Genomic DNA, 16,471 nt, shown 5'->3' on the forward strand with positions numbered 1-16,471 from the left:
GAAAAAAACGGACTAGAGGAAAATATCTTTATTTAAATATGCACATCTGACTAAAACGGCAGTATTGAGAATCCCTTAATGCATAATGACAGAAAAGTTACATAAAATATTTAATCTAAAAATAAAAAAAAATCATTACATTTAACAACTCAACATTGCCAAATACATCTATTAAGTAGTTCTTGCACAGACACACAAACACACGCACATGCACACACGTCATTCCCTTAAATACTGAAAGGCTAAAGTGACTTTGGAGACTCTAATGCTAATTGGATAGTTGAATACCACAGCCACCAGCTATTTTTCTGTCTTATAGCTTATCGTTGGCACAGGAGAAATTCAATATTGGTTGCTTCAATTTCAGATTGATCAAAACTTACTCCTGTCATTCTCAATTAAGGAGTTGGTTTGGCTTGCATTTCTTCATACTGCTGATTAACACCAACACACATACTCTCCAGACATTTAAACTAATTTAACCCAATTAAATCAAGCATGGCCCATACAGGGAGCCTTATGTAAAACACAAACAAACCGTAGAACAGTCAGTCAAAAGAGGCATCCGGCAACCGGCAACATCAGATGCAAATCCAGGCGACCGTCAGCCATCGTGACAGGTTTCAACCACAGAACGCCATCAGAGAGTAAACAGGGAGAGTTTGCTCTGCATCTCTTAGAAGTAGTCCCTCCTTCTGGAATCGTCGCTGATGAAGGAGGGGTTCCACTGGGAGGGGTAGATGCAGGAGTGCCTTGAGCCAGGCAGCCCTGTGAACGGGTACAGGACGTTCCTCTCCAGCTCCGAATTGCGCAGTGCAGGCTGAAATACAGAGTGTGTATTTAAATGTCATCTCTGAAACACACTGCCACTTCAGTGTTTGAAACAAATTAGTTTTATCCACTCATTTAGGTTTAATCCTTTTGCAGGCTTTATGAAAGGGACATCAGAAATCAGTGTCTCGGTGTGAATAACATTTACTGGAAACAAATTCATAGGGTGAAGAATCATGATGTCCTCATTAACTGGCTTGTGTGTGTGTGTGTGTGTGTGTGTGTGTGTGTGTGTGTGTGTGTGTGTGTGTGTGTGTGTGTGTGTGTGTGTGTGTGTGTGTGTGTGTGTGTGTGTGTGTGTGTGTGTGTACTCCTTACAGAGTAGTAGATATCTGTCATTTGCAGCAGGTTCTTGGTGCTGCCGTTCTCCTGCATCTCTATGGTCTCTCTGCCCCACTCCATGGACACACGGTTGCCTTTGGGGAAGTCGGTGAACGGAGACAGATCTCCGCTCTTGAAAATAATCTTGTTGATGTCATTCTTATCTTTCCTGAGAAGAATCATGTTGAAAAATGTAATATTCACATAAATCTTTCCAAAGTTTTTTGAGTCCACAATGTAACATGAATGACTGAATCAAATTTCCTACATATTATCTGATTCATGTGTCAAAGCATAACTACCGTACACCTGAGGAAAGGGTTATTGAATGTATATAATTATCATTATGAATGGGTGTAAGGTCACATTTCTTTTGAGTCACCCAATTATTGTAGTGGATTTGTTCTGGACATTTTGCATAAATACGTCAGCTAGGTAAATGTTTTTGGTTTGACAGTTGTGCTAGCACCTCACCTGTGCTTGTTACGTATCATGCAAAGTAGAAAACAAAGTCGTTAGCAAAGATAAAGTTACAATGTAACATTATGGATACTAAATATAAGGTAAAGGACACCTTTGATAGCACAACCAAATACGTGCACGTCTTCATTTAATTTCACACTGTTGCAACATAAAACAAATGTAGGATTTTTAAATCTATTCAAGCTATTTCTAGAGGTATTGTCATATTTCCAGGACTCTGTTCAAACCCTGTTTCAAGCATTCCATATGGCTGTGACATCTAATAAAATTGATAGATTTATCCACACAGCAGTTCCGAATAGACCACGGCCCTCAGCACAGTGATTGGAAAATAGGCTGGCTCATTGTGTTCTGGTCGGAACTGTGATTCGACAAAACACTGGCGCCAAAAGGGGTCCAGTCCAGTGGAGCTTGTGTGTAGCAGCTACTTACTTGCAGCAAGTAAAAATGAGAGCAATGATGAGGATGAGGAGGAGGGCGCCCCCTGCAGGCGACACCACGATGGCAATCAGCTTGTAAACTGCGACGGATACAAGGAGTGGAAGAAAAGTATCCGTTAGTACCAAAGCTAATTATCTCCGAAGTCCCCATTATTTTAAGTATTATATAAAGATAAAGTCAGTCGATCTGAATGGTTGCATACTTACAGTTGCTACAGTTGAACCCTCCAAATCCAAACATGCACCTGAAACATGATATGACAAAATGATGTGAAAGGTACCAAATTATTTTCAAATATGTACAATACATTGATTGTATTAGGTTTAAGAAAACTGCTTACTGCACACACGTGCCGTTCACCAACTTGTATCCATCTCCACATTCTGAAGCAAAGAATCAAAAGGTTTGCAGGTAAAAGCACCGTACAGGGAGAAGGCAGAGGGACATTCTTCGAAAATACTGCTTGCTTCCCCTCTTTTCTGATCCCTCTCATTACAACTCAACTACAGCACCTTTAATTCATGCCATGCTACATACGGCCCAAGGATTGCCAACGCTATGTATTGTGTGGATCTCGATCATCTTGCAACCCTTGCCTGGTATTTCATTGGTTAGTAAATTATAAAATTATGTGCTTACCTATGCATGAGAGATCGTCAGGGTTGTGCTTATAGTAGCCTGGCACACACTGGCAGAGGGCCGTACCACTGCCATCCATGCAGGATGAGCGCTCTGTGTCACATTGAATATTTTGGGCAAGGCAGAGGCTCTCGACTGTTGGGGAAAGACACGACACGGCAAAAGGGTTCATATATTTGTGTCAACGCTGCCCCCTAAATAAAACGCAGGTTCATTTATAAAGCACTGCTCGAAACATACATTTCATTCGGAGTGCTTTACAAAGACAGGAACCCACATAATAATCACGTATCTGCATCACAAGGCATGCAGTGGACAATCAATAAACATAAAAGGTAAAAGGTAAAAGGGCTTGTCCTTGAAGTATATTGCAGAAACTGTATTTGAAATATGTATGTGTGTGTGTGTGTGTGTGTGTGTGTGTGTGTGTGTTTTTGTATGTGCTTGTAAATCATACAGAGGATGACGTTATAATAAAAGTGTATAAATGTAATAAATGTAGTAAATGTAGAAATATGTGATACCGTGATAGGTGAGTTGGTGGTGCAGCAACACCCCGCAGTGGGCCGAGGTGGAACTGCAGTTAGTGAGGGACGTTTGGACGCTGTTGTAGACCTCATCGCTGGTAACATTGGCCGACAGGGAGAACATGTGGACGGCCAGGATGTGCAGGCCATCCTCCTTCCTAGGATCGGTTTGGGAATCGAAATTAGTGGAGAGATACAAAGCAGAGTTAAGACAAGGACCAGGAAACATCCTGAGTACCTAGAGGAGAGAAGGGGACCTAGAGAGAAGGGGTGATGAGAGCAATGTAGACCGCAGAGGTAAAGTAAACAAGGAAGAGGTAGAGTAAAGAAAAAAACATACAACATAGTAAAGAAGAAAATTGTTTGAAAAGGTAAAACGTGCTTCTGCTTTCGCCTGCATTAGTTAACAAAGCAGAAGACGTGCACCTATTCAAGCTTACAATGTATTTCTGTATCTGCAGTCCTGTACAATACAATAGCAAACCCTTACATAAATAATTAGAAACTCACCTATTACTCAGCGTGGAACGGCTATAGCCACGTAGAAGTGATAATGAAACGTTTAACTGAGGATGAAAAAGGACAGAAAAACGTGTCAGAATCCCTTTCTTAACCAAAACATAAGTGAAAACGTACGTGTAATTAAAGCATACGTGCATGTAAAAATTGTTTGGGAAAATGATCAATGCCCCCTGGATCTCCATTCACGAGGCTAACATAGAGCAGCATTAGAGCCACATATTCCCCCCTCACCAGCTGAACGATGTCCCTGTGCGTCTCGTACGCCAACGCACTCCTGGAGAGGACGGGGTCGGGAGATAGGCGGGTGATGCTGAAGGTTCCCAAAAAGGTCTTTGCTATTAAAACGATAAAAAACAATACAAATATATAATAATATTAATATACATATATATAATATTTATTTAATGGATATAGGTGTGTACTAATCTGAAGCGATAGATTCAAATAGCAGCTCAAACAAAAACATTTCATACAAATCATCTACTATTGTGTTACAATGTACTGCAATGACGTAAACATCGAAAGGCACTCAATGTATTTTGTTCTATCGTCTTCAATAGTATTTCAACAAAGACAGAATATTTCTTAGTAAACACACGCAAGCAGCAGAGAATGAGCCGAACAGTAACAGCATGTGGGTTAATGATATGCGGTTCTATGCTTGCAGCCTGTATTAGGGCTGAACGATTTGGGGAAATAATTTAATTGCGATTATTTTGACTAATATTGCGATTACGATTTAGCATGCCATTTTTATTTTTAAAGTCCTTATCTTCTGTATTATTCACTAAATAAGCAACAAATCATTCTATAGTATAGCCAACACAAAATTGGAAGCAGTAAAAATATAAACAACTCTTTCCTTGTAAAATCTAATAATTAACGCAGCCTTTGCGATTTGTGTTTTATTACATCACGATGCCGGTTTGAATTTGATGAATCATTCAGCCCTACCGTGTTGAATGTATGGACAGGGCTCCAGACTTCGACCAAATGGTCGCATTTTGCGACCAAAATTTGAGAGCGTGCGACTGAATTTTACATCTGGTCGTGCATTGGTGACCGGTCAATTTGCCCTTTTATTATAATTTCTTTTGACACGTTATACGTGGAAGGGGCGCGTCAGTAAATCCGGAATCTGTAGCAGGCCAATGAGTGTGAGAAGGATGGGGAATGGCCACTGTTAGTGGCTAATGTGTGGAGAGGTAGGGTCCAGGGTGCAAGGGTCCCATGTTCCTACAGTACAACGGCCTTACCACCATGGACACGCCCGACCTTGTCTGATCTCGGAAGCTAAGCATGGTCGGGCCTGGTTAGTACTTGGATGGGAGACAAACCTGGGAATACCAGGTGCTGTAAGTGGTGTCGGGTGGTGGCCAATAGGTGGCACTCTTCCCTCTGGCCTTAACATCAGACCTGATGCCCCAGTGCAGTGACGGGGACACTGTGCTGCGGAAGGCGCCGTCCTTCGGAGGAGACGTAAAATCGAGGTCCTGACTCACTGAGGTCATAAAGATCCCAGGGCACTTATCGCAAAGAGTAGGGGCTTTCCCGTTATCCTGGCCCAACCAGGCTCATTCAGTCTGGCCCCCTCATCATCCTCCTGTATAATTGGCTAACTCATTAATTCCCTCACTCTCCACCTCAGGCTGGTGTGGGGTGAGCGTTCTGGCGCAGATTGGCTGCCGTGCATCACCCCAGTGGGTGCTACACACTGGTGGTGGTTAGTGAGGTCCCCCCTGCATTGTAAAGCGTCTTAAAGCGCTACATAAATTCAATCCATCATTATTATTAGTAGTGCGAATTACATTCAGCACCCGACCAGACCCACTATAAATTGATATCGACGCCCGACCCGCACCCGAAGGAAAATAAGACGCATTAGATGGAAAGCTGGGGAATTACACAATCTGGTGTTTGGCGTGGTGCTTTAGATTGCTGTGCAAAAAAAACCACATCAACTGTTGACGGTTTGAGTTGACTCCTCCGCTACTGAATAACGTATCCAGCAACGGAGAAGTCTCGCTCGCAATCGCAAAACCAGCAACCGACCCAATTTTCAGTTGGGGGCCACAGTGCTCCTAGTGAAAAGTGTTAGTCTGGAGTAGTGTTGCCGCGGTATACGGTATTACCGGTGTTGAAGCCAACACCGATTACTCGGTGTTGCACACCCGCAACACCGAGTTGTTATATTATTATTTTTTCAGTGATAAAAAAGAAATTTTGTAAAATATAAATAATAATATATTTAAAATTAAGAAAATAAGAAAATAAAAAAATATATACAAACCTAATAGATAGGCTACCTAATAAACCGTTGGAACACACAAGACCGGTAACCATAGCAACGCCGGTAAACAAACCCTGCGAAGCCCAATCTCTACGAGAGCTCCCCGCGCTACGGCCATCCGGAGGCGCACAGAGCTTTTGGCCGTGATATTATGTATAAAATGATATTATACTATTATAGAATGTTATAAGACGCTGTCACCGAGAATTGGCGCGCTGCCAGACGCTGTCACCAAGTGTGAGAGGAGAGTTGACGGAGAAGATGGCGGTTGACTTAGTTTCAAAGTTTAGACCGTTTATACTCGGTAATACCGGTGTTGACACGAGTGTATTACTCGTAGGGATCGACCGATATATCGGTCGGCCGATATCATCGGCCGATATTCGCGTTTTTTACGTGTATCGTATCGGCCGATACGCGGCTGATTTATTATTATTATTTTTTTTTTTTACTTGTTCTACCTCACCTGTTTTTAATATTTGTTAAATATTGTTCATCTACTTGTTCTTACTTGTTCTACTTCACCTGTTTTTACTATTTGTTAAATATTGTTTTTTATATTGAAGTTCAATAAATGTTCCTTTAAAAAAAAAAATAAAAAAAAAAATCGGCTCAAGAAAATCGGTATCGGCGTATCGGCTAAGGCTGATGAAAAAATAGCGGTATCGTATCGGCCCTAAAAAATCGGTATCGGTCGATCCCTAATTACTCGGTGTGAAAATGTCCACACCGCGAGCTGCAAGCCTAGTCCGGAGCCCTGATTGAGGCGTAACGCAGGGCGCCTCTCACCTCGGCTGCAGGCGCGGCCGTCCTCCAGGTCGAAGCCGAGGGGGCACTCACAGCTGAAGGAGCCCCTGGTGTTCACACAGAGGGACCCCGCGGGACAGGAGCTCCTCCTACACTCGTCCACATCTAGACACACACACACACACACACACACACACACACACACACACACACACACACACACACACACACACACACACACACACACACACACACACACACACACACACACACACAATGCATTGATGGCGAGTGCTGATAAAACCTTCACGATCATTAGACTAGTCATAGGTCATTTAGATGAAGCACGTCAGTGAGTGTACAACGCATATCTATATGTTGGCTTTCTCATGTGTTGATGTGCATACATAGAAACCAACCGACCTGGCTACAAGGTGGGTGCCAGGTGAGATCAATAGAACTGTGGGTTTGGGACCTACACACTTTGTATGAGCCAAACAGCCTTTATATCAATATCTATATCGATATACACATATACATATATATATCTACATATACCAGTAATACAATATCTTTATAGAGATAGATATAGACATAAATATGTATGCATATACCACATTTATCTTACCTTTCTTCTGTGGTCTTCATTATTGTGTATGGACTTGAGCATCGCTGTGGCTCATTAGATAGGGGGCAGCAGACTCACCCTGAGTGCAGTTGGGGCCCGTCCACGCCTCGAGACAGCGGCAGGTGAACTCTTGCCTTCCATAGCTCACACACATGCCTCCGTTCCGACAAGGATTTGGTGCACAGGGATTGCCTGGAGAGGATTATTTTGTCCATAAGATTGTGTTCATGGTTGGCCTTTAACAAAAGTAAAAATGAATTAACCAAATGAACACGGTTTAGTCCTCTAAGTTTTCTGTGTAACATTTGAGTGCTGGTTAATGTCGAGGAATAAAGCAGTTGAAAATATTTGTAATCGCCCATATCTGAATAACCTCTAATTACTATGACCACCTAAGTGTGTACCACTGGCTTGCCTCCGTCTACTTAATAAGCAGCGCTGCGTACGCCACTCACCGGGCACACGCCTCGGGGGGGACGCCGTTTCCGTTGTTACCGTGGTTACCGTGGAGGTAACCTCTGCAGTTGTCGCCCTGCTGGTCCCAGGTTTCCACCGTGCTGTGGTCTGTGGTGGTGCTGGTGGTGGTGGTGGTGGTGGTGGGGTGCTTCCGGCCAGAGGCGGGGGTGGGCTCCGGGCTTGGGGAGCGGTCGTCCTGCTACTGCTCTGCACGGTGGAGGTGGAGGTGGTGGAGGTGGTGGTGGTGGAGGGAGTGGTGGTGGAGGGAGTGGTGGTGGTGGTGGTGGGAGCAGTGGTGGTGGTGGTCCCCAGTCTGGCTGTGGTCGTTGCGGGGGTCAGCAAGACAGATGGGGGGGTGACCACGGTGGGGTGGTGGGTGGTCTCCACTGTGGGGCTGCTCTGGGTCCAGCCTGGAGACGGGGGCTGTCGGGGGGACGAGGGGGCCGCCACTGAGGAGGGCTCGGCCGGGGGAGTGGAGGCTCTAGGGGCCGCCGCGGTGGCTGACTGTTGGGTCGGTATCCCCTGGGTGGGGGTGACATCCCTGTCGTTGAGGGTGCTGCTGCTGCTGCTGCTGCTGGGCTGGGGTGGTAGGGAGGGGGGCCGGGAGGGGGCCTGGGTGTGAATGGCGGTGGAAGCGATAGGTTTACGCGTCCCGTCTTCCTCCCTCGTCGTAACTTGCGATCTGTCAATAAACCCATTGATTAGCTCGAAAGATATTTGACTTAATAAAGTAAACATTAGAATTGAAATACCTATGTTTATATATTTACTGTGCCACATGATACCACCAAAGAATTGACTGTGACTGTCTGACAGACTGATTATTTGTCATTTTAACTGAGGAACAAATACCCTCAGAGGTCCAGATCATTCGAGTCTCCCTTTTGAACACACCTTGCTAAAGCAAAAGGCTATCTAAGAAAACACTCAATCAGTTTTCATCAGTGAAAACTGATTGATTGTGTGTGTGTGAGTGAGTGTGTAGACAAAACTAGTTACAATGTTTGGTCTAGGCTTGGCCACCACAGATCATAGGTAAATGAAATGTACCCATAATGAATGTTGCATGCATTATGGGTGAAAAACCGCTGGGTGAGTACCTGTGAGTAACAAAAGTAGGCATGGTGGTGAAAACCTCAACACCAATGCTTGCGCCGTCTGTCCGGGTTGTAAAGGGCGACTGCCTCGACAAAAACCTGGTCGAAGAGTCATCCTTGGCAGTTGTGCTAGCTCCAACTGTAGGGGGCGCTGTTGTCAAACCCAACGCTGGGCTTTGGTCCTCTGCCGTCTGAGACACGACCCCGGTCTGGCTCCGGTTGTCCGTGGAAACATCGACGCTGGTGGCGCTGGAGCTAAACCCTGAGTCACCGCCGCGCTCCGAGCTCTTGCTGCCGGGGCTGCTGGCCTCCGGGACTCCCGCTTCTGAGGGAGAAACCACCGCCGAAACCCTTTCCGGTCGATCGGTTGCGGACGTCCCATAGACGTCCGTCCCCGTCTGGCCATGCGGGGGGGCGGAGCTTGACGTCTCTTCGGAGATGGACGAGGGTTGATGCTGATGATGCGTGGGGTTTGGTGGCTCGGTCAAGGGCTCGGTTACCCTGAGTGGCTCCAGGCTACCCGTCCCGTAATGCTCCTCTCTCTGGGAGCTTGTGTGATGATGGAGAACTACTTTTACAGTGCTGTCCCGGTCGTCAGCCCTGGTCGACGGGGCCTTCCCTGTAGAGTCCTCAGTGGAAACGATGTCCCCGAGAGCCTGTGTGGAGAGGGAACGTTCGGAGCCGTAGCTGCCCATCTCGGTAAAACCAGAGGTGGAGCTGCTGTTGCTGAATGCGGACGAAGAGGAAGAGGACGAGGAGGAGGATGATAAGGAAGAGGAGGAAGAGGACGAGGAGGAGGACGATAAGGAAGAGGAGGAAGAGGACGAGGAGGAGGATGATAAGGAAGAAGAGAAAGAGGACAAGGAGGAGGATGATAAGGAAGAAGAGGAAGAGGACGAGGATGATAAGGAAGAAGAGGAAGAGGACGAGGACGATAAGGAAGAAGAGGAAGAGGAGGAGGTGGAGGTGACGGAGAGCAGGGTCCTCTCCCCTGCTCGGCTGAGAGTGGTGGAGATGTAGGTGCTGTCGGTGTGCTCTGGGGCCCCCAGTGGAGTGGTCTCTGCCAGGGCCCACCCCTGGCTGCTCTCGGGGCCAGGCCGGAGCGACGGGCTGCCTCTTCCCTCGGTCGCCGTCCAAGGAGCGGACTTGAGTGAGAGGGTGGAAGGGGACGAGATGTCCCGCAGCTGGCCCGGCGTGGGGAGGTCCTCCCAGTCCGTGAGGCTGGGGACGGCCGTGGCCTCCGTCAGCTCAGTGGACCACGGCAGCTCCGTGGAGTCGAGGGTGCTTTCGTCCAACAAGTTCCTGCCCGTTACTGTGGACGCTTCGGTCTGCCCGGTGGCTGGAAGAAATAAAAATCAGTAAAAGAGTCTTTCAGACTTTTATGTCTCTGTATGTTATACTTTTTCTGAAAATACCTAATTTTCAATACATGATCATTTCCCTTTTGGGATTTGTAAGGTTCATTCATTATTATCTGATAATCAAAATATCCTCAACAAAACAATATCAACACTTAGTTTAGTTTAGTTTATTTATTTAGCACACATTAACATTAATGGTGCAAGGAGGGAACGAAGCCCAATGTGCTTGTACAAGAGTTCCACCCCTGTCAATAATCACAATCAAATCATATTTATAAGGCTAACAAATAAACTTTAGAAAATAATGAGTACATAAATAATAAGTACAGAAATAATCAAAATAATCCAAATTAGATGGAAAAGGATGTGATAAATACATGTCTTAGATAGAGAAGAAAAGAAATGTGGGTCAATGGAGAGGACAGGGGGTGATGAGATGATTCATGAAAAGATAAGATGTTTTTTAAGCTGCTTCTTAAAGAGTGAGTGGGATGATATGGATCTTAATAGGGGAGGTAAGACATTCCATAATGCAGGGGCTCTATACTAAATTGATGATGTGATGTGCGGGAAAAGGTTAAAGATAGGTTGTTATCATTGCTGTGTCTAGTACGATGTGAATGTACATTAAATGAGTGAGTAAACAAAGTCTGAAAGCTTTCAGGGAGATCTTGGTTTCTGTAAATAAACTTGTTGAATGAATAAACATATCTGATAGATATTCAATTTGTGAATTGGCCAAATATTTTTTTTTATAAAAAGTGGTGCTGATGGAGCATATCTGTTTGAATGTGAGATGAATCAGAATCGCTTCTGAATGATGCTTAATTTCTTGAGATGGTTGGGATATGAAGCTGCCCAGACAAGATTACAGAAGTTCAAATAAGGAAACAAAAAGCTATAGTTTAAGGTTAAATGAGCAGAAGGATGAATTAGAGGACACACTTTTCTTAATATGCCAATCATCTTCGTAGACCTTTTGCAAACCAGGTCTATGTGATTTGACCAGTTAAATCTCTCGTAGACTAAAATTCCCCAAAATTTGGTAGCTTTAACTTGCATAATTTCTGATCCATTAATGAGTACTTTTGCTTGTTCTTTGGGGTAAGACTTGTTTATGTTGCAAAAGATCACACAGTTACATTTCTTCACATTAAGTGTTAATTTATTCATTTGAAACCATTTGGTAATAGAGAATAACATCATTCACACAGTCAATCAAATAATTAAAATCATTGCTATAAGATTGGTGTCATCAGCAAATAATACAGGAAAAAGATGTTTGCAAGACATGGCTAAACTGTAAATCAAAAATAATAAAGGGCCCAGTAGTAAACCCTGTGGCACCCCATGAATGATTCTAGACTTGGTAGAAGAATAGCCATTAAGCGACACATATTGTTCTCGGTTAGTTAAAGGGATACTTCACCCACTCAGAACCGGCGTTCTATCATTATAAAATCGCTATTGTAATATAAAAAATACGATTTTTTCCCTCAGTCTAACCCAGTCTTCCCTTGGCCCAGCTTTCCTGATCTAATTTTCTCCCGAGATGACATCAAATGACGCGTTTGACGTCATCTCGGGAGAACTTTGCTTGCCTGCTAGAAGGGCCGAGGACTACAAACCACTGGTTCTGCAAATTTGTGAGCCCACCAATAAGGAATGAGGGGGGGGCGGGAGCTCGCGTACGAGATGTAAACACAATGTCCGCCATGTTTCTTCACCGCTTAGCTAGAGAACAAATTTGCAATGCGAAACAGCCGAAGTGGATTTTGAAAATCTATTGTTGGATTCTGACATTCAGGGCTATTAGTACGAGCCAGAATACAGCCAGGAAGAATTTACACAAATGGAGGAGGAGGCTGCTGCGGCTGCAGCTGAAAAAGCCTTGCCTGTTGCCGAGGACGAGGGGCCGGAGCGTGCCGGTTTACTCTGTTTGCCTATAGACACTAACAGAGTCCCTGTGCTGTAGCGAATTTCAGCGATGCCAGTTTCTTCTAGAATAAATGGCTGAATCTGGTGAGGATGGGGCCATGTGTGTAAGGCCTAAAAAAAAAAATTGTTCGGTTACGGTTTCCGACCGACCCTGTCAATTTATGTGCGACCCAAATTATTTTATCAACTTTAAAAAATAATAATAAAAAAAAATAATTGATGCAAACTATAATTACGTTTTTGTACAGCACCTCTTCATTCTGTACAAGGATGAGCGAATTTTCTCGATTTTAATGAAAACAACCTACCTATTCGCTGCCGCTGGAAAAAATAAAATAAAATAAATTCCCTACCTACCCCTGACCTCAACTGACAACCTACAGGAACCAAGCTTTATTTTTTTTTAGGTCTAACCTCTCACCCAGGCTTTATGCCTCATATGAAGAGTGGGGTATTGGATACATATTTCCGGACCCAGAAAGTGAACTGGAAACGCCAGCCAAAGCCCGCCGGGAGAAACAGACGTCTGAGCATAGAGTAAGTGTTTGTTTTTTTACTAACACATTTGCTCCAATAGTTTGAGTCCCGGGGAACGTGACAATGCTATCCAAAAATAGCCGATCTTATTGGCAGAGCATAGGCTACGTTACGTTAGCTTGAAGTCTGTGTAATGCTGTCTAGGCTACTCAAGGCATAATTGATCTTGCTTTGTTATGTTGGTCTCTTTCTTTGTTACAGTATCGGCTTCCTGTGTTGTCCAGGCCATCAGAGCTAATTACCCAGCACAAGATGGGCAGTACCGTGGCTACCAGGAGACAGTAGATGCTCAAGATAAGCTGTGACTATTTTGACTCTAGCAAACGCACCCTACACGTTTCATTTTTGTAAAAAGTTCATATTCTTTCATGAATAAAACTTCAAATTCATGTTGGTTGTTGTGACGCCTACTGTATAAGATAAACACTTATTTCAACTGGGGAGAAAAGGTGGAGTACAAATACTTGATATGCTGAGCTACTGTAATTAGCAAATGTTTTTATGCAGTACAGTAATATACAAATGATGCGTTTGAAAAAACGGGGGCAGAAGTCTAAACTTGAACGTATCACTGGGTTATGTTTACAAAAGTACACTCGCGCTAGGACCATGGGTCCTTCCCCCTCCAAACGGAAACAGGTGGGCGGTGCAGCGAGCGCAATGCACTGTGGTAGTTGGAGGATTTCTTACTTTTGAGCCACAGAGACAGTTTTTGCCTTTTCTCAGGCTAGGATGAACCGATTTCAATTTTTTTTTGCACATTTATAATACATTGAATTATTTAGTTCATATAACCTTCATATCTCCACCGGTGAAGTATCCCTTTAAGTCATTTTTAAACCAGTTCAGGGCAATATCCTCCACTCCATATCTATTTAATTTGGAAATCAGAATACTGTGGTTAACGGTATCGAATGCTTTGCTTAGGTCTAAAAAGATCCAAAAGCAAACTTACTATTGTCCATTGCGGTTGAAATTATGTTTGTTAGCTGGATTAATGCATGCTCTGTTGAATGTTTTTTACGGAATCCATACTGGTGAGCATATAGGATATTGTTTTCAGTTAAGTGCTTGGATATTCTTGCATAAACTAATTTCTCCAATTATTTAGAGATGCAAGGCCGGGTGGATATAGGTCTATAGTTTCCGAAATCATCAGTATCACCTGTTTTGAAAATAGGGATAACTTTAACAATTTTAAGATCGAGGGGAATAATTCCAGATGTGAGTGATAAAGAAACTCCACTTGATTCAACTCCTGACCCATTTAAATCCGTAGACCAGAGAGATGCTGTACTTCCTGTACTGAGGACTCATCATGTTAGAAGAAGCCTACATGCACGTAATCGTTCAGGGCGGAGAGCTGTTGGTCAAGCAAGGCCTGTCTGCATTAAACAAAGGCCTGGCAGAAGACCCTAAATATGGCGGTGACAGTGTCCGCTGGGTGTCAGCCATTTCCTTCCTAAAGCTGAGTGAGCAAAGGGCTGCCAGTAGGAAAACACTTACCAGTGATGTGGGATTTATACGACAAAAGCTATCCGTTTGTCTGGAATAACTCCTTATTTTACCTTTTCGATTTTTTTTATATCCTGCTATTGTGTCAACAGACTTTGATTAGCAAAAAATTACTGTGTTTTCTTGTTATTTGAAAAACCATAGGTACCGAAAAAGTAGTTCGTAAATTGGACTACTTTTGAGATTTTCCTACCATCTAAAAGGTTAAAAATGTATTCACCTTTTTATACTGAAGTAGTAGCCTGGAAAATCTGTTTTTCTCAATATTATGGGCATCATTAGTTGATTTGACCATTAAATCAGATAATGATATCCGATCTTGCCCTCCTCTTAACTGAACTCTGGCCAAGGGTCAAGTTGGGTGCTCAGAGTGCATTTAAATAAATCAACCATGTCTAGGGAAGCCCTTTGCATTTGGAATAAATCTGAATGTTCACACTGCTGTTGTAAATCTACCAAACATCAGCTCCCCTTAATGGACTACTCTCAGTATTTACAGAACATACAGTACTCATCTCAGAATGCTATTGCTCATTATTGGCTGTTTGTGTAGGCCTACTTGCTGAACTGCAACACAACCATTATGGGGCTTATAAATAATAATTATGGGGCTTAAACCAATAAACTAAACTATAACATTGTATTGCAATATCAAATTCTGAATAGCTATTGATTTATAATCTGCTAAGACATATGACATATATGTCACGCTATGGTTACTTGGGTGTCCCTCGACTTTGTCCTGGTCCTGGATACACTCTTGTATCTTACACTTCTCCAGGAACCCCTCAGTAGGTTTTAGCATGCACACCTGTGTCCAGGCGTGCAACATCGAGTGTGTTCAAACAGGCATGGCGGCCCGTCAGACGGCTTGTAGAGCTTCATCATTGAGAGACGGGTTCAGAACTTGAAATGTGTCAAGTGAGAAAGCGAACGTCCAGTGTCACACTCATAGGTGACCATCGATTGGCCCAAAAACAGACGATGGTGGATTATTGTAGGCAATGATGCAGATGGGACGACCTCCCAGTTGTGCTGCTGTGCAGAGCTCACTTGTTTTACCACCCTGTATGCGTTATGTGCCAATAATATAAGTTTTGTTTTTGATTGTTTACCACGCTTCCAAATGATCCCCCTGAGGCACATTGTAATCATCGCACCCATAAATAGCCTACGATGAACGCCTGCAACACCCACCGACAGCGCTATTGATCACATTGTTCACATTTATTCTTAAGAAATTAAGGATCCTTCATAAATAGGAAACAGAGCCAAGACTTTTCGATCTTGAAAAAAAGTAAACTGATAAATCCTACACTTCTTACCAAAGTTCCCAGCCGTCTGCCTCCAACCGGAGCGCCTGTGTAACGTGCTGGTCTCAGTGTGCATTGAACGCGTTACTGCGGGTGCAGATGACGCCGCGGTCTTCCAACTCTGCGCCGTGTCGCCTTCTTGTTCCTGCGTGCCACTGCCGGTGGAATAAGATCCACCCGTTAACGTTATCCCTTCTGCACCCTTGTCAGTGGTGGTGTAGGTCCGTGCCTCGAGGGTGCTCGCCACCACCAAGAAGGCCACCACCAGTGAGAAACTAAGATTCAAAAAACACGTTTCCATGATTCCAGTCCTGCAAAGGGGTCCGTGGGACACTGAGGGTATAGTTTACGTACGGTGAATTTCCTCATCGGAAAGCGCGATAACTATTAAGGGTGAATTGCGTAAATAAAACTCCTCTGATAATCCTTTAAATGCCATTGAGTCCAATGGCGGTAATAAGTTATAGAGTTTGCACAAGCAAAGCTCACACAGAAGCCTGTTATCACATCCCAGGCGCCTGGGCTCCTCCCACAAACACCAGCGATAGTGGTTTCCACCCAATTCCGCTATTTCACTGGGAAGTGCAGTAGCTTCTGGACAAGAGGATGACTTGCCAAGTAAGAAAAGCGTCCCCAAGGCACTAGAAACGAGTTATTTTTGTGTGTGATTTTAACAGCTACTCGACCATAAAAAACAAAAAACAAGAATAGTGATTTAGTTTACTACTGGAAGGAGGCCTGATAACTACTGAAGTATGCCCATTCCCAATAAGAGCACAGGGAAGAACAAACTGCAATAAAAAATTCCATGACAGAATCCCTCTT

The 16,471-nt window shown here is 43.9% G+C and overlaps 1 protein-coding gene, 1 long non-coding RNA gene and 1 pseudogene across 2 annotated transcripts; 2 read left to right on the plus strand and 1 right to left on the minus strand.

Annotated features, from left to right (window-relative positions):
* Nucleotides 1-13: 13 nt before the first annotated feature.
* On the minus strand, nt 14-16,189 carry heg1 (heart development protein with EGF-like domains 1). Its single transcript, XM_060039751.1, has 14 exons — nt 15,659-16,189; nt 8,986-10,321; nt 7,885-8,567; nt 7,508-7,621; nt 6,844-6,966; nt 3,996-4,099; nt 3,753-3,808; nt 3,240-3,400; nt 2,716-2,850; nt 2,417-2,459; nt 2,283-2,320; nt 2,068-2,155; nt 1,150-1,321; nt 14-820 (listed from the first exon to the last, which is right to left on the minus strand). Exons 1-14 carry the CDS (start codon nt 15,945-15,947, stop codon nt 677-679), a joined length of 3,486 nt encoding a protein of 1,161 aa, XP_059895734.1. The 5' UTR covers nt 15,948-16,189; the 3' UTR covers nt 14-676.
* LOC132449234 (5S ribosomal RNA) lies at nt 5,007-5,126 on the plus strand (annotated as a pseudogene).
* On the plus strand, nt 12,692-13,206 carry LOC132448442 (uncharacterized). The gene is made up of 2 exons (XR_009523363.1): nt 12,692-12,822; nt 13,020-13,206. It is a non-coding gene; the product is annotated as an uncharacterized LOC132448442 (long non-coding RNA).
* Nucleotides 16,190-16,471: the final 282 nt, after the last annotated feature.

This window comes from Gadus macrocephalus, chromosome 20 (assembly GCF_031168955.1).
Source record: "Gadus macrocephalus chromosome 20, ASM3116895v1".
NCBI lineage: Eukaryota > Metazoa > Chordata > Actinopteri > Gadiformes > Gadidae > Gadus > Gadus macrocephalus.

Excerpts from the sequence above, each read along its gene's own strand:
- heg1 (XM_060039751.1), bottom strand. The coding sequence starts at position 15,947 with ATGGAAACGTGTTTTTTGAATCTTAGTTTCTCACTGGTGGTGGCCTTC. Across the intron at positions 8,568-8,985 it reads CCTACTTTTGTTACTCACAG|ATCGCAAGTTACGACGAGGG; the intron begins GTACTCACCCAG and ends GTTTATTGACAG. Across the intron at positions 1,322-2,067 it reads CTCATTTTTACTTGCTGCAA|GAAAGATAAGAATGACATCA; the intron begins GTAAGTAGCTGC and ends GATTCTTCTCAG.